At 39.0% G+C, this 21,427-nt stretch overlaps 1 protein-coding gene across 1 annotated transcript in view; it reads right to left on the bottom strand.

Annotated features, from left to right (window-relative positions):
* MPP7 (MAGUK p55 scaffold protein 7) overlaps positions 1-21,427 on the bottom strand; it is a 1,181,171-nt gene that overhangs the window by 732,365 nt on the left and 427,379 nt on the right. The window contains exon 4 of the mRNA XM_053713897.1: positions 3,416-3,570. Coding sequence (XP_053569872.1) covers positions 3,416-3,452 — 37 coding nt within the window. The 5' untranslated portion in view covers positions 3,453-3,570. The remainder of the gene's footprint in view (positions 1-3,415; positions 3,571-21,427) is intronic.

Genomic DNA, 21,427 nt, shown 5'->3' with positions numbered 1-21,427 from the left:
TGCCGTTTGTAACTGCTCAGTAAGTCTGGCGGTAAAAGGGCCCCTCCAGATGGAGGATTAGGAGTGCTAGGAGAAGCTGCATGTGTATTAGGAGATGACTGTAAGGTGCTCACCTCACGGGACAAAGACTTCTCAGAGGTGGATGGCTCAGTGGTATCAAACATACTAACCTTCTTTGACACGATTACTTTATCAAGGCATGTGGAACATAATTGAGTAGGTGGGTATACCGTGGCTTTCTCACAATATAGACAGGTATTAGACTTAGGTAAAGAGGGAGTACCATCTAACGCATCAGAATACTCCATAGCTTGGGCTTATAAAGCAGACTATTGAATAAAAGGATAAAATGGCATCTTTATATCCCCAATGGCTGGGGCACTCACCACCTCCTATGACCCAGGCCAAACAGAGAAAACGCTTCTTCTCTGGTAAACCGCACGGTCAGGGAAAGAAGAAATCAGTGTAACCACATCCAGTCTCATGGTGTGCAATGTAGGACCGCCCCTGCTATAATAGGAAAAAAGTGTGCCAAACCTTTCAGGCTGTGCAGCTTCCAAAAACAAAGGTAAATTCTGTACGTTCCAACATCTGCCTGAGCCTCATCTCACACATATTGCAGCAAAATCATAAAAAAAATAAAACTATGCGATTAATCCCCCTGTTCAATAATCCCCCTCCGGAGATATTAACCCTTGATTCCATACAGATAAAAGGAGCCACACTGTGACCCTGTCTTCTTGCGTTACTATATGTGTATAAAAAAATTAAACAATCTTACCGGAATCTATGCCATGGAACAGAAACACAGCCTCTCAAGTTTGACAGCCTTGTAGCGTCGCTCCTGACATGGACTTGAGTGATGGAAGCAGGCAGTGAAACTCAACACTGATTGCTTAGGAGCTGTTAATATGAGTCTGGATGGGTTCGCAGACCTCCCTGCATCTCCAGACTCTAACATTTGTCAATGCTCTCACTGAGAGGCTCACAAGACTACTTAAAACTCCAGAGTCATTTCCCTTCATAAGGAACTACTCCGAATCTTCAGACACTTCTCTGCCAACCTCCTGTGACGAAAGGCAAAGAATGACTGGGATATGAGGGAAGTAGGGGGAGTATTTAAGCCTTTGGCTGGGGTGTCTTTGCCTCCTCCTGGTGGCCAGGTTCAGTATTTCCCAACAGTAAGGAATGATGCCGTGGACTCTCCTCATATTAAGAAGGAAATTAAACTTTTATGATTTGACACTATGCCATTTTAAACAGCTTTCCAATTTACTTCCATTATCAAATTTGTTTTGTTCCTTTGTTGAAGAGTAGACCTAGGTAAGCTCATATGAGCTCAGGACATAAATGTGTCTTTAGTTTTAGCAACAATGTTTTGAGCAATGTTATGCACTGTTCCAAACACTGCTGCTATATAATGATAAAGACACATATACACTCCTGAGCTCTTACGAGCCTACATAGGTTTACTCTAACAAATTATATGAAAGTTTAATTTTGAGTTTACTGTCCGTCTAAAGGAAAATAGTTTGGTTTCTTTGTCAATTATAGGGTGCATTCTCATTTCAATACATGTGTGTGTCATGCTACCAATAATGGGCTAGAATACAATTGGAGAGCTAAATATCGCTTTCGGGAAAAAGATATTTACGATCCACTGAGTAATAACAGTGCACGCTAGTGTGAGCTGGTATTACAAGTTGTCAGCAATCGCATTTACATTGCTAGGAAGCATTGCGCTTACAAGAGTATGCTTCCATAGGCTCAAATGGGTGCCTCGTTCTGATGCCATCAGACTGCAGAGAAACCAAGCACAATTAAGGGGGTAAGAAGCGCAGCGATGATAGCAAATATAAATATATATGTATATGACTATATACATATATATTTATGTGTTAATATGTGTATATATATACATAGTAACACATAAATATATATGTATATAAGCATATGCATATATATTTACAGGGAACACAAAGTTCCTATAAACCGCAAAGTAAAGGAACTTTTAAGTGCCTTTTTATTTTTTTCTAACACCCAACTCCCACCAACTTTACCCCAAAATACTGCCTAGTGCAGTTATTTTATTAAAAAATAAAGAGGCAGATTTTTAATAAAATAAACTACACTGTATTTTGGGTGCATTTGGGGCACATTTATAAAATCAAGTCAAGGCAAGTCTGTCAAAAAAACTGAGATAAGGAGGCAGTCAGCAGAGGCTTAGATACAAGGGTTACCCCCACTGCCGGGGACCAGAGGAGCCGCTGATGTATTTTGACTTAAATCTGATGAAGAAAGAAGAGGACCCCTTTGATTTTTTTAACTTAGATTTCTTACTCTTTCCTATCAACAGAAACCTTATCGGAATTGTGAGCTCCGAGTTTGGCTACATCTCTTCTGGGACATTTTGTATTCCTTCTATGATAGGATTTGTATACCGGACATTTTTCATATCACTTGTTCCTAGGCTCTTTTGTGTTTTTATATTATGTGTAATTAATTTAATTTTATTGTCAGTTTTATATTTAAACTGCGGCCGCATTTATACTTTGTATCCTTGTATTAACGTATCAACTTTTTAAAAAAAAAAAATTGTATATTGAATAAATGTATTAGATTTTGGATATTATATGTATTTTTGGAGGACACATGTATTGACTTTTTAAGGAACATACGGATAATCGCAGTATAATTCAGTTGGGTATTTATCACACTTGTATTGCACATTTTTGCATACTTCTATGTGTACAATTAAATCAATGTGCAAAAAAATATATGTTAGACTCATTACACTAAGCACAAATTTGTATTTATCTTTATGACCTTATTTAAAGTTTACTGACCAGTCACACTGGTTATTTTTAAATATTACATATTCCAACTTTAGCATTGTTTGCGCAATCATTATACACTTTTTACATTATATAAAATCAACCAGAGATCTGATCTCTGGTTAATTTTATAAGTGCTAATTGCTACCGCAAGCCACTTGTTTGTTTGTTTTTCACAAATTTGCCCATATGCGGATGCGCGATAGGGTTCCAATATGTACTATGATTAAAGTATAATGAAATAAACCATTAAAACCATTCACTTGTATTAGCTGACCCTTTAAAGAACACTATAATCTACTGTGCAGTAGAGAGAGGGGTTTGCAGTCTCTCTCAAAAACAGTAGTAAGAACGCTTAATGCAATGTTATTTTATAGTGTTTCCATACTTTTGCTCCAGATGATAAAAGATACTGGACTGCAGGGAAATAGTTTATAGGTAGCGTGTTTATAAGTCTACATATTTGTACGAAACAATTTTAATTCATTATGTGAAAGAGATTTACAGCTGCTAGAGTATGAAGCTTCCAAGGAGTCAGTGGGCCTGTAGAAAACGCATGCAATCCTTCAAGCCTTGCTTACCTGTGTCACTTCCAGATCCAGTCGATAAAGCTGGCATGGTTACAGAATATCACACAAGAGTGTTAGAAATGAAATCTATGGCCAGAAAGTAGCTTTTGCCAAATCTCCTCCAGCCAACTTGTCAAGCAGGATTTATGAAATATGCACACTTTCTCCTGCAAAAGAACAGAAACATAATTTGTACAATAAAGAGGGTTGTTAAGATGTAAATTATAGTATCTTAAGCATGTCAAAAACTCTTTTTAAAACTTTATATATTTTGTGACTCAACGTCCTTAAGAAATACATCAAAATTAAATGAAGGGGCTAATTATCATTGCGAAGTAAGTGTGCTTTGAAAAGCATCTGATTTGGGTTCAGGTACTTAAATCATGAGAGGAATAATTAGGTGTGATTAGACTGGGAAGACAGGAATAATAATAGGAAATGTAATGTAATAGCTGATATGAATTGCCTCGTCTCCTAATCATTTTTTTCTGCATTTCACTCTTCAATATAAAATCTGATTTATCATTTTTATGCCAGCATGTCAAAGATAACAACATAGATCATCCTTGCAAATGTGCTATGTTAGCTTAAACGCATCAAGCATACTTGTTCTACAGACTAACTGTCCAGGACATAAGCTCCCTTAGGTTGCCTGGTTTAATAAGGCGCATGCTATAATAACACAGCCTGATGTAAACACTACATTAGCACTGCAGAATGTAAACACTGGAGCTGTAATGAACACTAACTTCATGTCTGGAGAAATTAAGCTTTCATTTAAAGACTAATGAGATATCAAGGTCAAGCATCTACAAAACTCTTATGTTATTAACCACAGAATAAGGAAACAAGGTAAACGATTATTTTTATGATATAGAATGTGGCACAAAGTATGAAATCTTATTTCTATTTCACACAAAAAGAAGATATTACAAAATATGAAGGTTGTTCATCTTTAACATATACACACACGTTTGTGTATTTCAAGATCAGACCAAGTTGCTGAATTACATGCATTAGCATGTTACATTACCCTTAACCCAGAGCTCCCAATTGTCCTGCAATTTGTGTTATCTATCCAAATTGTGTGCTGTATTCCTCTCTCTTTCTTCCCCGGTTTCTCATTTATTAATTTGCTAGTTTCTCTAGCACCACTTTCCTGAACCGTATACCTGGCGACAACAACATTGAGAAGTAATCCTTAAACCAGCGTTGTCCAAGCCATGGCCATGAGGGCACATCAAGCTTTCTGGCACAGTTTACCTGCTTCTCCACTTCTACATCACACCATCCAACGTACACAGTTTTAATCAAATGTATCAATGGCTTCATCTTGTTTTATCTACATAGATGCCAAGTACATGTTTTGGAGGACAACTACATGCAGTATAAATATTGTAAGTTCTTCCTGCTCTGCCTCTCCTGATTGGGATCTTTCTTCTTTGTATCCCCCTACAGCCAAATAAGTTCTTTCTTATTCCCTACATTGAAACTAACATCAACAAGAACTCTTGATTACAGGACTACGAAAAAGCAGTTATATATGTACGCAGCCCCATATAGATATTGTGCTTTAACTTTACTACATAACTGCAACATACTGCCAAGTTTATTTAAAGGGATAGGAAATTAAACTTCCATGAATCAGATAGAGTGTGTAATTTTAAGACACTTTTAAATTCACTTCTATTTTCAAATGTCCTTTGTTCTTTTGGTATCCTTTGTTGAAAAAGAATATGCATTATATATTACACTAGTGGGAGCTAGCTAGCGATTTGTCTCTTGTGATTGGCTAACTAGATGTGTTCAGCTAGCTGCTAGTAGTGCAATGCTGTTCTTTCAGCAAAGTAAAACAAGAAAATTAAGTAAATTTGATACTAGAAGTAAATTGCAAAGTTGTTTAAAATTGTTTGTGCTATCCAAATCATAAAAACATAATTTATGTAAGAATTTATTTGATAAATGAATTTATTTCATATTGGCATGAGTCCATGAGCTAGTGACGTATGGGATATACATTCCTACCAGAGGAGGGGGGGGGGGGCAAAGTGCCTATAAATACACCTCCCACCACACCCACAACTCAGTTTAACGAATAGTCAAGTAGTGAGGTAATAACAAAAAGAGTAAAAAAGCATACAAAAAGAGGAACTGGAAATATAATTGTGCTTTTATACAAAATAAACATAACCACCATAAAAAGGGTGGGCCTCATGGACTCTTGCCAATATGAAAGAAACATAATTTATGCTTACCTGATAAATTTATTTCTCTTGTAGTGTGTTCAGTCCACGGGTCATCCATTACTTATGGGATATATTCTCCTTCCCAACAGGAAGTTGCAAGAGGATCACCCAAGCAGAGCTGCTATATAGCTCCTCCCCTCACATGTCATATCCAGTCATTCGACCGAAACAAGACGAGAAAGGAGAAACTATAGGGTGCAGTGGTGACTGGAGTTATAATTTAAAATTTAGAACCTGCCTCAAAAAGACAGGGCGGGCCGTGGACTGAACACACTACAAGAGAAATAAATTTATCAGGTAAGCATAAATTATGTTTTCTCATGTTAAGTGTGTTCAGTCCACGGGTCATCCATTACTTATGGGATACCAATACCAAAGCTAAAGTACACGGATGATGGGAGGGACAAGGCAGGAACATTAAACAGAAGGAACCACTGCCTGTAGAACCTTTCTCCCAAAAACAGCATCCGAAGAAGCAAAAGTGTCAAATTTGTAAAATTTGGAAAAAGTATGAAGTGAAGACCAAGTTGCAGCCTTGCAAATCTGTTCAACAGAGGCCTCATTCTTAAAGGCCCAGGTGGAAGCCACAGCTCTAGTTGAGACTAGCTGTCCAGCAGTCTCATAGGCTAAGCGTATTATGCTACAAAGCCAAAAAGAGAGAGAGGTAGCCGAAGCCTTTTGACCTCTCCTCTGTCCAGAGTAAACGACAAACAGAGAAGACGTTTGTCGAAAATCTTTAGTTGCCTGTAAGTAGAACTTCAGGGCACGGACCATGTCTAGATTATGCAAAAGACGTTCCTTCTTTGAAGAAGGATTAGGACATAACGATGGAACAACAATCTCTTGATTGATATTCCTGTTAGAAAACATAATTTATGTAAGAACTTACCTGATAAATTCATTTCTTTCATATTAGCAAGAGTCCATGAGCTAGTGACGTATGGGATATACATTCATACCAGGAGGGGCAAAGTTTCCCAAACCTCAAAATGCCTATAAATACACCCCTCACCACACCCACAATTCAGTTTAACGAATAGCCAAGAAGTGGGGTGATAAGAAAAAAGTGCGAAAGCATATAAAATAAGGAATTGGAATAATTGTGCTTTATACAAAAAAATCATAACCACCACAAAAAAGGGCGGGCCTCATGGACTCTTGCTAATATGAAAGAAATGAATTTATCAGGTAAGTTCTTACATAAATTATGTTTTCTTTCATGTAATTAGCAAGAGTCCATGAGCTAGTGACGTATGGGATAATGATTACCCAAGATGTGGATCTTTCCACACAAGAGTCACTAGAGAGGGAGGGATAAAATAAAGACAGCCAATTCCTGCTGAAAATAATCCACACCCAAAATAAAGTTTAATGAAAAACATAAGCAGAAGATTCAAACTGAAACCGCTGCCTGAAGTACTTTTCTACCAAAAACTGCTTCAGAAGAAGAAAATACATCAAAATGGTAGAATTCAGTAAAAGTATGCAAAGAGGACCAAGTTGCTGCTTTGCAAATCTGATCAACCGAAGCTTCATTCCTAAACGCCCAGGAAGTAGAAACTGACCTAGTAGAATGAGCTGTAATCCTCTGAGGCGGAGTTTTACCCGACTCAACATAGGCAAGATGAATTAAAGATTTCAACCAAGATGCCAAAGAAATGGCAGAAGCTTTCTGGCCTTTTCTAGAACCGGAAAAGATAACAAATAGACTAGAAGTCTTTCGGAAAGATTTAGTAGCTTCAACATAATATTTCAAAGCTCTAACAACATCCAAAGAATGCAACGATTTCTCCTTAGAATTCTTAGGATTAGGACATAATGAAGGAACCACAATTTCTCTACTAATGTTGTTGGAATTCACAACTTTAGGTAAAAATTCAAAAGAAGTTCGCAACACCGCCTTATCCTGATGAAAAATCAGAAAAGGAGACTCACAAGAAAGAGCAGATAACTCAGAAACTCTTCTGGCAGAAGAGATGGCCAAAAGGAACAAAACTTTCCAAGAAAGTAATTTAATGTCCAATGAATGCATAGGTTCAAATGGAGGAGCTTGAAGAGCCCCCAGAACAAAATTCAAACTCCAAGGAGGAGAAATTGACTTAATGACAGGTTTTATACGAACCAAAGCTTGTACAAAACAATGAATATCAGGAAGAATAGCAATCTTTCTGTGAAAAAGAACAGAAAGAGCAGAGATTTGTCCTTTCAAGGAACTTGCGGACAAACCCTTATCTAAACCATCCTGAAGAAACTGTAATATTCTCGGTATTCTAAAAGAATGCCAAGAAAAATGATGAGAAAGACACCAAGAAATATAAGTCTTCCAGACTCTATAATATATCTCTCTAGATACAGATTTACGAGCCTGTAACATAGTATTAATCACAGAGTCAGAGAAACCTCTTTGACCAAGAATCAAGCGTTCAATCTCCATACCTTTAAATTTAAGGATTTCAGATCCTGATGGAAAAAAGGACCTTGAGACAGAAGGTCTGGTCTTAACGGAAGAGTCCACGGTTGGCAAGAGGCCATCCGGACAAGATCCGCATACCAAAACCTGTGAGGCCATGCCGGAGCTATTAGCAGAACAAACGAGCATTCCTTCAGAATCTTGGAGATTACTCTTGGAAGAAGAACTAGAGGTGGAAAGATATAGGCAGGATGATACTTCCAAGGAAGTGATAATGCATCCACTGCCTCCGCCTGAGGATCCCGGGATCTGGACAGATACCTGGGAGGTCTCTTGTTTAGATGAGACGCCATCAGATCTATTTCTGGAAGTTCCCACATTTGAACAATTTGAAGAAATACCTCTGGGTGAAGAGACCATTCGCCCGGATGCAACGTTTGGCGACTGAGATAATCCGCTTCCCAATTGTCTATACCTGGGATATGAACCGCAGAGATTAGACAGGAGCTGGATTCCGCCCAAACCAAAATTCGAGATACTTCTTTCATAGCCAGAGGACTGTGAGTCCCTCCTTGATGATTGATGTATGCCACAGTTGTGACATTGTCTGTCTGAAAACAAATGAACGATTCTCTCTTCAGAAGAGGCCAAAACTGAAGAGCTCTGAAAATTGCACGGAGTTCCAAAATATTGATCGGTAATCTCACCTCCTGAGATTCCCAAACTCCTTGTGCCGTCAGAGATCCCCACACAGCTCCCCAACCTGTGAGACTTGCATCTGTTGAAATTACAGTCCAGGTCGGAAGCACAAAAGAAGCCCCCTGAATTAAACGATGGTGATCTGTCCACCACGTTAGAGAGTGTCGAACAATCGGTTTTAAAGATATTAATTGAGATATCTTTGTGTAATCCTTGCACCATTGATTCAGCATACAGAGCTGAAGAGGTCGCATGTGAAAACGAGCAAAGGGGATCGCGTCCGATGCAGCAGTCATAAGACCTAGAATTTCCATGCATAAGGCTACCGAAGGGAATGATTGTGACTGAAGGTTTTGACAAGCTGCAATCAATTTTTAGACGTCTCTTGTCTGTTAAAGACAGAGTCATGGACACTGAATCTATCTGGAAACCCAGAAAGGTTACCCTTGTCTGAGGAATCAAAGAACTTTTTGGTAAATTGATCCTCCAACCATGATCTTGAAGAAACAACACAAGTCGATTCGTATGAGATTCTGCTAAATGTAAAGACTGAGCAAGTACCAAGATATCGTCCAAATAAGGAAATACCACAATACCCTGTTCTCTGATTACAGACAGAAGGGCACCGAGAACTTTTGAAAAAATTCTTGGAGCTGTAGCTAGGCCAAAAGGTAGAGCCACAAACTGGTAATGCTTGTCCAGAAAAGAGAATCTCAGGAACTGATAGTGATCTGGATGAATCGGAATATGCAGATATGCATCCTGTAAATCTATTGTGGACATATAATTCCCTTGCTGAACAAAAGGCAAGATAGTCCTTACAGTTACCATCTTGAACGTTGGTATCCTTACATAATGATTCAATATTTTTAGATCCAGAACTGGTCTGAAGGAATTCTCCTTCTTTGGTACAATGAAGAGATTTGAATAAAACCCCATCCCCTGTTCCGGAACTGGAACTGGCATAATTACTCCAGCCAACTCTAGATCTGAAACACAATTCAGAAATGCTTGAGCTTTCACTGGATTTACTGGGACACGGGAGAGAAAAAATCTCTTTGCAGGAGGTCTCATCTTGAAACCAATTCTGTACCCTTCTGAAACAATGTTCTGAATCCAAAGATTGTGAACAGAATTGATCCAAATTTCTTTGAAAAAACGTAACCTGCCCCCTACCAGCTGAGCTGGAATGAGGGCCGCACCTTCATGTGGACTTAGAAGCAGGCTTTGCCTTTCTAGCAGGCTTGGATTTATTCCAGACTGGAGATGGTTTCCAAACTGAAACTGCTCCTGAGGACGAAGGATCAGGCTTTTGTTCTTTGTTGAAACGAAAGGAACGAAAACGATTATTAGCCCTGTTTTTACCTTTAGATTTTTTATCCTGTGGTAAAAAAGTTCCTTTCCCACCAGTAACAGTTGAGATAATAGAATCCAACTGAGAACCAAATAATTTGTTACCCTGGAAAGAAATGGAAAGTAGAGTTGATTTAGAAGCCATATCAGCATTCCAAGTCTTAAGCCATAAAGCTCTTCTAGCTAAAATAGCTAGAGACATAAACCTGACATCAACTCTAATAATATCAAAAATGGCATCACAAATAAAATTATTAGCATGCTGAAGAAGAATAATAATATCATGAGAATCATGATTTGCTACTTGTTGCGCTAAAGTTTCCAACCAAAAAGTTGAGGCTGCAGCAACATCAGCTAATGATATAGCAGGCCTAAGAAGATTACCTGAACACAGATAAGCTTTTCTTAGAAAGGATTCAATTTTCCTATCTAAAGGATCTTTAAACGAAGTACCATCTGACGTAGGAATGGTAGTACGTTTAGCAAGGGTAGAAATAGCCCCATCAACTTTAGGGATTTTGTCCCAAAATTCTAACCTGTCAGACGGTACAGGATATAATTGCTTAAAACGTTTAGAAGGAGTAAATGAATTACCCAATTTATCCCATTCTTTGGAAATTACTGCAGAAATAGCATTAGGAACAGGAAAAACTTCTGGAATAACCACAGGAGATTTAAATACCTTATCTAAACGTTTAGAATTAGTATCAAGAGGACCAGAATCCTCTATTTCTAAAGCAATTAATACTTCTTTAAGTAAGGAACGAATAAATTCCATTTTAAATAAATATGAGGATTTATCAGCATCAATCTCTGAAACAGAATCCTCTGAACCAGAAGAGTCATCAGAATCAGAATGATGATGTTCATTTAAAAATTCATCTGTAGGGAGAGAAGTTTTAAAAGTTTTTTTACGTTTACTAGAAGGAGAAATAACAGACATAGCCTTCTTGATGGATTCAGAAACAAAATCTCTTATGTTATCAGGAACATTCTGCACCTTAGATGTTGAAGGAACTGCAACAGACAATGGTACATTACTAAAGGAAATATTATCTGCATTAACAAGTTTGTCATGACAATTAATACAAACAACAGCCGGAGAAATAGCTACCAAAAGCTTACAGCAGATACACTTAGCTTTGGTAGATCCAGCACTAGACAGCGATTTTCCTGTAGTATCTTCTGACTCAGATGCAACGTGAGACATCTTGCAATATGTAAGAGAAAAAACAACATATAAAGCAAAATAGATCAAATTCCTTATATGACAGTTTCAGGAATGGGAAAAAATGCCAAAGAACAAGCTTCTAGCAACCAGAAGCAATGAAAAAATGAGACTTAAATAATGTGGAGACAAAAGCGACGCCCATATTTTTTAGCGCCAAATCCACATTATTTGGCGCCTAAATGCTTTTGGCGCCAAAATGACGCCACATCCGGAACGCCGACATTTTTGGCGCAAAATAACGTCAAAAAATGACGCAACTTCCGGCGACACGTATGACGCCGGAAACGGAAAAGAATTTTTGCGCCAAAAAAGTCCGCGCCAAGAATGACGCAATAAAATGAAGCATTTTCAGCCCCCGCGAGCCTAACAGCCCACAGGGAAAAAAAGAGTCAAATTTTTGAAGGTAAGAAAAAAATTAATAATTCAAATGCATAATCCCAAATATGAAACTGACTGTCTGAAAAATAAGGAAAGTTGAACATTCTGAGTCAAGGCAAATAAATGTTTGAATACATATATTTAGAACTTTATAAACAAAGTGCCCAACCATAGCTTAGAGTGTCACAGAAAATAAGATTTACTTACCCCAGGACACTCATCTACATGTTTGTAGAAAGCCAAACCAGTACTGAAACGAGAATCAGTAGAGGTAATGGTATATATGAGAGTATATCGTCGATCTGAAAAGGGAGGTAAGAGATGAATCTCTACGACCGATAACAGAGAACCTATGAAATAGACCCCGTAGAAGGAGATCACTGCATTCAAATAGGCAATACTCTCCTTACATCCCTCTGACATTCACTGCACGCTGAGAGGAAAACCGGGCTCCAACTTGCTGCGGAGCGCATATCAACGTAGAATCTAGCACAAACTTACTTCACCACCTCCATCGGAGGCAAAGTTTGTAAAACTGAATTGTGGGTGTGGTGAGGGGTGTATTTATAGGCATTTTGAGGTTTGGGAAACTTTGCCCCTCCTGGTAGGAATGTATATCCCATACGTCACTAGCTCATGGACTCTTGCTAATTACATGAAAGAAACAACCTTAGGTAAAAACCCAGGTTTAGTACGCAGGACTACCTTGTCTGAATGAAAGATCAGATAAGGAGAATCACAATGTAAGGCAGATAACTCAGAGACTCTTCGAGCCGAGGAAATAGCCATCAAAAACAGAACTTTCCAAGATAAAAGCTTAATATCAATGGAATGAAGGGGTTCAAACGGAACACCCTGAAGAACTTTAAGAACCAAGTTTAAGCTCCACGGAGGAGCAACAGTTTTAAACACAGGCTTAATCCTAGCCAAAGCCTGACAAAAAGCCTGGACGTCTGGATTCTCTGCCACACGCTTGTGTAAAAGAATAGACAGAGCAGAAATCTGTCCCTTTAGCGAACTAGCGGATAAGCCCTTTTCTAAACCCTCTTGTAGAAAAGACAATATCCTAGGAATCCTAACCTTACTGCATGAGTAACTCTTGGATTCACACCAATATAAATATTTACGCCATATCTTGTGGTAAATTTTTCTGGTAACAGGTTTCCGAGCCTGTATTAATGTATCAATAACCGAATCCGAAAACCCACGCTTTGATAGAATCAAGCGTTCAATTTCCAAGCAGTCAGCCTCAGAGAAATTAGGTTTGGATGGTTGAAAGGACCCTGGATTAGAAGGTCCTGCCTCAGGGGTAGAGAACATGGTGGACAGGACGACATGTCCACTAGGTCTGCATACCAGGTCCTGCGTGGCCACGCAGGCGCTATCAGAATCACCAATGCTCTCTCCTATTTGATCCTGGCAATCAGTCGAGGTAGCAACGGAAAAGGTGGAAACACATAAGCTATGTTGAAAACCCAAGGGGCTGCTAGTGCATCTACCAGCACCGCACCCGGGTCCCTGGACCTGGATCCGTAACAAGGAAGCTTGGCGTTCTGGCGAGATGCCATGAGATACAGATCCGGTTTGCCCCAACGACGAATCAGTTGAGCAAATACCTCCGGGTGAAGTTCCCACTCCCCCGGATGAAAGGTCTGTCGACTTAGAAAATCCGCCTCCCAGTTCTCCACGCCTGGGATGTAGATCGCTGACAGGTGGCAAGAGTGAGACTCTGCCCAGCGAATTATCTTCGAGACTTCCAACATCGCTAGGGAACTCCTGGTTCCCCCTTGATGATTGATGTAAGCCACAGTTGTGATGTTGTCCGACTGAAATCTGATGAACCTCAGTGTTGCTAACTGAGGCCAAGTTAGAAGAGCATTGAATATTGCTCTTAATTCTAGAATGTTTATCGGGAGGAGTCTCTGCTCCTGAGCTCCCCAGCCTAGTAGGCTGGCATCTGTTGTTACAATTGTCCAATCTGGTCTGCGAAAAGTCATTCCTTTGGACAGATGAACCCGTGACAACCACCAGAGAAGAGAATCTCTGGTCTCCTGGTCCAGATTTAGCAAAGGGGACAGATCTGAGTAATCCCTGTTCCATTGACTTAGCATGCATAGTTGCAGCGGTCTGAGATGTAGGCGCGCAAATGGCACTATGTCCATTGCCGCGACCATTAAGCCGATTACTTCCATGCACTGAGCTACTGATGGGCTTGGAATGGAGTGAAGGACACGGCAAGCATTGAGAATCTTTGATAACCTGGACTCCGTCAGGTAAATCTTCATCTCTACAGAATCTATAAGAGTCCCTAGAAAAGGGACCCTTGTGAGTGGTAACAGAGAACTCTTCTCCACGTTCACTTTCCACCCATGCGACCTCAGAAATGCTAGAACTATCTCTGTATGAGACATTTTGAAAACTTGACGCTTGTATCAGAATGTCGTCTAGGTACGGAGCCACCGCTATGCCTCGTGGTCTTAGTACCGCCAGAAGTGAGCCCAGAACCTTTGTAAAAATTCTCGGGGCCGTAGCTAACCCGAAGGGAAGAGCTACAAACTGGTAATGCCTGTCTAGAAGGGCAAACCTTAGGTACCGATAATGATCTTTGTGAATCGGTATGTGAAGGTAGGCATCCTTTAAGTCCACTGTGGTCAAATATTGACCCTCTTGGATCATGGGTAGGATGGTCCGAATGGTTTCCATCTTGAACGACGGAACCCTTAGGAATTTGTTTAAGATTTTTAAGTCTAAGATTGGTCTGAAAGTTCCCTCTTTCTTGGGAACCACAAACAGATTTGAATAAAACCCTTGCCCCTGTTCCGTTCGCGGAACTGGGTGGATCACTCCCATCACTAAGAGGTCTTGTACACATTGTAGAAATGCCTCTTTCTTTACTAGGTTTGTTGATAACCTTGACAGATGAAACCTCCCTTGTGGAGGAGAAGTTTTGAAATCCAGAAGGTATCCCTGAGATATAATCTCCAACGTCCAGGGATCCTGTACATCTCTTGCCCAAGCCTGAGCAAAGAGAGAAAGTCTGCCCCCCACTAGATCCTTCTCCGGAAAGGGGGCCCTGTCTTCATGCTGTCTTAGGGGCGGAAGTAGGCTTTCTGGCCTGCTTGCCCTTGTTCCATGACTGGTTGCCTTTCCAACCCTGTCTGTAACGAGCAGTAGTTCCTTCCTGTTTTGGAGCGGAGGAAGTTGATGCTGCTCCTGCCTTGAAATTACGAAAGGCACGAAAATTAGACTATTTGGCCTTTGATTTGGCCCTGTCCTGAGGAAGGGTGTGGCCCTTACCTCCAGTAATGTCAGCAATAATTTCCTTCAAGCCGGGCCCGAATAAGGTCTGCCCTTTGAAAGGAATGTTTAGTAGTTTAGACTTAGAAGTTACATCTGCTGACCATGATTTAAGCCATAGCGCTCTGCGCGCCTGTATGGCGAATCCGGAATTCTTAGCCGTAAGTTTGGTTAAATGCACTACGGCATCCGAAACAAACGCATTAGCCAGCTTAAGGGTTCTAATCTTGCTCAAAGATTCATCCAATGGTGCTGTGCGAATCGCCTCTTCCAGAGACTCAAACCAGAATGCCGCTGCAGCAGTGACAGGCGCAATGCATGCAAGAGGCTGTAATATAAAACCTTGTTGAACAAACATTTTCTTAAGGTAACCCTCTAATTTTTTATCCATTGGATCTGAGAAAGCACAGCTATCCTCCACCGGGATAGTGGTACGCTTGGCTAAAGTAGAAACTGCTCCCTCCACCTTAGGGACCGTCTGCCATAAGTCTTGTGTGGTGGCGTCTATAGGGAACATTTTTCTAAATATCGGAGGAGGGGAAAAAGGCACACCGGGTCTATCCCACTCCTTGCTAATAATCTCTGTAAGCCTCTTTGGTATAGGAAAAACGTCAGTACACACCGGTACCGCATAGTATTTATCCAGCCTACATAATTTCTCTGGGATTGCCACCGTGTCACAATCATTCAGAGCCGCTAACACCTCCCCTAGCAACACACGGAGGTTCTCAAGCTTAAATTTGAAATTTGAAATTTCTGAATCAGAACCGTCACCCACAGAATGAAGCTCTCCGTCCTCATGTTCTGCAAATTGTGACGCAGTATCAGACTTGGCTCTCGTGTCACCGGCGCGCTCTGTCCTTAACCCAGAGCTGTCGCGCTTGCCTCTTAAATCGGGCATATTGTATAATACTTCTTTCATAACATTAGCCATATCATGTAAAGTGATTTGTAAGGGCCTTGATGTACTTGGCGCCTCAATCTTACGCACCTCCCGAGCGGGAGACGAAGGTACTGACTCGTGAGGAGAGTTAGACGGCATAACTTCCCCCTCGTTGTCTGGTGATAATTTCTTTATCGGTACAGATTGACTTTTATTCAAAGTAATATCAATACAATTGGTACACATATTTCTATTGGGCTCCACATCGGCTTTTAAACATAATGAACAAGCAGATTCCTCTGTATCAGACATGTTTAAACAGACTAGCAATGAAGCTAGCAAGCTTGGAAATTACTTCAATAAGTTTACAAGCAATATAAAAAAACGCTGCAGCGCTTTTTTTTTTTTTTTTTTTTTTTTAAAAACACAATTGAATAACAAAAAACTAGTTCAGTTATAGTCAACAATTCTTTAAATTTATTAATTAACAGAGGATTGCACCCATTAGCAAAAGGATGATTAACCCCTCAGTACCCAAAAAACGGATATCAAATTAAGATTTAACGCTTTTATCACAGTCAAACACACTGTCACAGGTCTGCTGTGACTGATTACCTCCCTCAAAAACGAATTTTGAAGATCCCTGAGCTCCCTGGAGACGTCCTGGATCAAAGAGGAAGAAGCAGGAAGACTGTGCTAGAATTTTAACTGCGCAACAAGGCGCTAAAAAAGGTCCCTCCCACTCCTATTAAAACAGTGGGAGACCTGATATAACGGTTTCTATGCAGAAATATACGTTAGCCGTGTGGAAAAAAATCATGCCCAAAAAGATTTATCACCAAAGTACCTCACAAAACGATTAACATGCCAGTAAACGTTTGAAAAAACAACATTTCAGATGCTGTGTAAAGTTATTACTAAGCCTGCTACCAGTCGCTTCTACTGCAGTTAAGGCTCACACATTATATCAGTATTAACAGTATTTTTTCAGTCAAATTCTAGTCCCTAGAAAATAACTCTACTGTGCATACATTTATCAGCCTGATACCAGTCACTACTACTGCATTTAAGGCTGTACTTACATCATACGGGTAACAGCAGTGTTTTCTTAGTCAATTCCATTTCCAGAAAATATTGTACTGCACATACCTCATTTGCGGGAGACCCTGCATGCTATTCCCATTTTCTGAAGTTACCCCACTCCTCAGAATGTCGAGAACAGCCAGTGGATCTTAGTTACGCCTGCTAAGATCATAGAAAACGCAGGCAGTTTCTTCTTCCAAATACTGCCTGAGATAGAAAAACAGCACACTCCGGTGCCATTTAAAATAACAAACTTTTGATTGAAGAATAATTAAGTAAAAACTCCAGCTCCTCTCGCGACCTCCTTCTTTGTTGAGGGTTGCAAGAGAATGACTGGATATGACATGTGAGGGGAGGAGCTATATAGCAGCTCTGCTTGGGTGATCCTCTTGCAACTTCCTGTTGGGAAGGAGAATATATCCCATAAGTAATGGATGACCCGTGGACTGAACACACTTAACAAGAGAAAATGAATTTATCAGGTAAGTTCTTACATAAATTATGTTTTCTTTCATGTAATTGGCAAAGTCCATGAGCTAGTGACGTATGGGATAGCAATACCCAAGATGTGGAAGTCCACAGAAGAGTCACTAGAAAGGGAGGGATAAAATAACAGCTATTTCCACTGAGAAATTAAATCCACACAATAATTACGTTTTTCTTAAAAAAAAAACAAATCAAAAGCAGCAGAATCAAACTGAGACAGCTGCCTGAAGAACTTTTCTACGAAAGACTGCTTCAGAAGAAGCAAATACATCAAAATGGTAAAAACAATAAAAGTATGCAAAGACGACCAAATTACTGCTTTGCAAATTTGATCATCCGAAGCTTCATTCTGAAAAAGCCCAAGAAATGGCGACTGAACTTAGAATGAGCTGTAAATCTCTGAGGCGGACCCTGCCCTGCCTCCAAATAAGCCTTGATAAACAAAAGCTTTAACCAGGATGCCAAATAAATGGCAGAGGTTTTCTAACCTTTTCTGGAAACAAAAAAACAACAAATAGACTGGAAGTCTTCTGAAATCCTAGTAACCTTGATATAGAATTACAAAGCTCTTACCACTTCAAAAGAATGTAAAGAACTTTCAAAGAATTCTTTAGGATTAGGACACAAAGAAGGAACAACAATTTCTCTACTAATGTTATTCAAATTCACAACCTTAGGAAGAGAAAAAATAAAAAAAGTCCACAAAACAACTTATCTAGATGAAAAATCAGATAAGGAGACACACAAGAGAGGGCTGATAAATCAGAAACTCTTCAAGCAAAAAGAAAAAAAAAAAAACATTTTCCAAGAAAGTAGATAATCTTCAAAGAAAATCCTTAAACAAAATTAAGACTCCAGAAAAGAGAAATTAATAAATTAACAGGCTTAATACAAAACAAAGTCTGGACAAAACAGTGAATATCAGGAAGTTAAGCAATCTTTCTAAGAAATAAAACAGAAAGAACAGAGAATTGTTCCTTCAAAATATTTGCAGACAAACCTTATCCAAACCATCCTGAAGAAACTGTAAAATCCTAGGAAGTCTAAACAAATGCCAAGAGAATTTATGAGAAGAACACCATAAAATATAGGTTTTCCAAACCTGATAATACATGTTCCTTGAAACAGACTTATAAGCCTGCAACATAGAGAAACCTCTATGACTAAACACTAATCAATTCCATACCTTCAAATTAGTAATTTGAGATCCCAATGGAAAAATAACCCTTGAAACAAGAGGGCTGGCCAAAGAGAAAGCGGCTGGCAACTGGACATCCGAACAAGATCCACATACCAAACCTGTGAGGCCATGCTGATGCTATCAGAAACACATGAGACTGTTCCAATATGATCTTGGAGATCACCCTTGGAAGAAAAATACAGAGGCGGAAACATGTAGCCAGGTTGCAAAACCAAGACACTGCTAATGCATCAACCATCTCTGTCTGAGGATCCCTGGACCTGAAAAAGTACCCAGGAAACTGAGAAAACACCTCTGTATAAAGATACCACTCTCCCAGATGTAAAGTCTGACAGCTAAAATAATCCACCTCCCAAATGTCTAAACCTGAAATATGAATCGTAGAAATTATACAGGAGATGAATTCCACCTAAGAACGTATTCAAGATACTTCTTGATTGCTAAAGAACTGTGAGTCCCTATTTGATGATTGACATATGCCACAGTTGTGATAGTCTGTCTGAAAGCAAAAAATTAAAAAAGTTCTCTCCTAAAAGAGGCCAAGCCTGAAAGAACGCTGAAAAATAGCACAGAATTCTAAAATATCGATTGGAAACCACGCCTCTTGAAGTTTCCAAACCCCTTGTGCTGTCAGAGACCCTCAGACAGCTCCCTAACTTGTAAGACTTGCATCCAATAAGAATACAGTCCAGGAAGGACGAACGAAAAGGAAGCCCTCTGAATAAAATGATGATAGTCTAATCACCAAATCAGAAAGAGTTGAGTGTTGGGATTTAAGAATATCAACTGTGATATCTGAAAACAATCCCTGCACCATTGATTCAGTATGCAAAGCTAAAGAGGTCTCAGATGAAAAATGAGCAAAGGGAACCATGTCCTATGCTGCAATTATGAGACCTAAAACTTCCATGCACATAGCCACTGAAAGGAATGTTTAGACAGGCTAACGCCAATTACAATTGACTCTTGTCCGATATAGACAAAGTCATGAACAATGAATCCATCTAGAAACCCAAAAAAGGCGACCCTTGTCTGAGGAATCACGAAACTCATAGGTAAATTAAATCCTCTCTAACCATGTCTTGAAGAAACAAGTTCTAGTTGATTCATGAGATTCTAATAAAAGAAAATATTAAGCTAATACCAAGATATCATCCAATTAAGGAAACACCACAATACCCTACTGTTTGATTACAGAAAGAAGAAGGGCACCAAGAACCTTTGAAAAGATTGATAAAGCTGTTGCTGGACCAAACAGAAAAAGCAAAAAATTGGTAAAGCTTAACTAAAAAAAAGAGAATCTCAGAAACCAAAAGTGGTCTGAATGAAATAAAATATGAGGATAAACGTCCTGTAAAATTGAGTGGACATGAAATTACCTTGCAGAACAAAAGGTATAATAGTCCTTATAGACGCCAACTTGAAAGTTGAGACTCTTACAAAACAACAAAGTTTTCAGATTCTAGATTGGACTGAATAAACGTTTCTTCTTTGGGACAAAGAATAGAATTGAATAGAAACCCAATCCCTGTTCCTGCTAAAGAACTGGTATAATCACTCCTGAAAAAAATTTAGAGTGTACTGAGAAAGAATGAATCTTCCCATAGGTCTCATTCTAAAAATATATTCAAAATCCTAAGAATAATATAGATTTTGGACTGAGTTTTCAAAGACATTTTAATCTGCCCCCCACCAGAAGGACTGGTTTGAGAACCGCACCTTCAGGCAGTCTTAATAACTTGTAATTATATATAGATTTTTTCTCCCAGAAGGATACAAAAAAAGATTTTGCAGTGCTTGCACTCGGAGTTAACCAAATAAGCAGCTGTTAAAAATAGTTGTTATTATTACCCAAATAAATGGTACACAATAAATTGACCTCAAAAGGCCGAAGGGCTGTATTAACCCTGCCGGGATATGAATCTATGATCCTTGGATCTAGAACAAGCGTTTGTAGTCAGGACATTCACCAACTGATCTACATCACTGGACTAAAAGTAGGGAAGAAAAAACTCTAAACCTCCAGAAATAGTGGAGATAATAGAAATCAAAAAAATTATTATCCTAACAAGATAGGGATCATAAAATATATTTGAAACCATAATGATATAGTTAACATAATAAAATGAATACATCTGAAGTAAATAAACAGTTATATACTTGAAAACCTGAAACTGCTTATGCTAACTGTTAAACTAAATTTTTTTTTTTTGAGAGAACAGTAATGTCAGCCACAGATAAAGCTGAGCTAAAAATATAAACAGTATTTGAATATGCTCTACTAAGGTTATATTTGAACTCTAAAGAATCCTAAAAATAAGTACCAATTTCCATAGAAATAGTAGTACAGTCCCAAAAGGGAATCAGGATAAACATTACAGATAGTATCTTGAATAGGAAAAAACCTCAGGAGCAAATTAAAATCTTAAAATCCAGATTTTAAAATTATTAATAACATAGTTAATAGGAGGACTAGACTCCTAAAAGCTAAAAATAACAACATTTCCTTAACCCTTTAAGGACACAGCTTTCTGTTTGCTCAATTGTTTTATGACGGAAAAATTCCGTCATATGTCCTTAAGAGGTTAACAAAGAACAAAAAATGTTTAAGCGAAAAATAAGGAGAATTTTTAACAAAACGGTCTCTGATACAGGATCCTTTGAGCCAAAGAAACCTTCATCAGTAAAATAAACTTAAGTATGCTGTTGGTCAGAACAAACTTAATAAAATCTTAATTTGAAAAGACCTTGTAAGTT

Source organism: Bombina bombina, chromosome 5 (genome assembly GCF_027579735.1).
Source record: "Bombina bombina isolate aBomBom1 chromosome 5, aBomBom1.pri, whole genome shotgun sequence".
NCBI lineage: Eukaryota > Metazoa > Chordata > Amphibia > Anura > Bombinatoridae > Bombina > Bombina bombina.
This window is presented reverse-complemented; position numbering and strand designations above follow the sequence as displayed.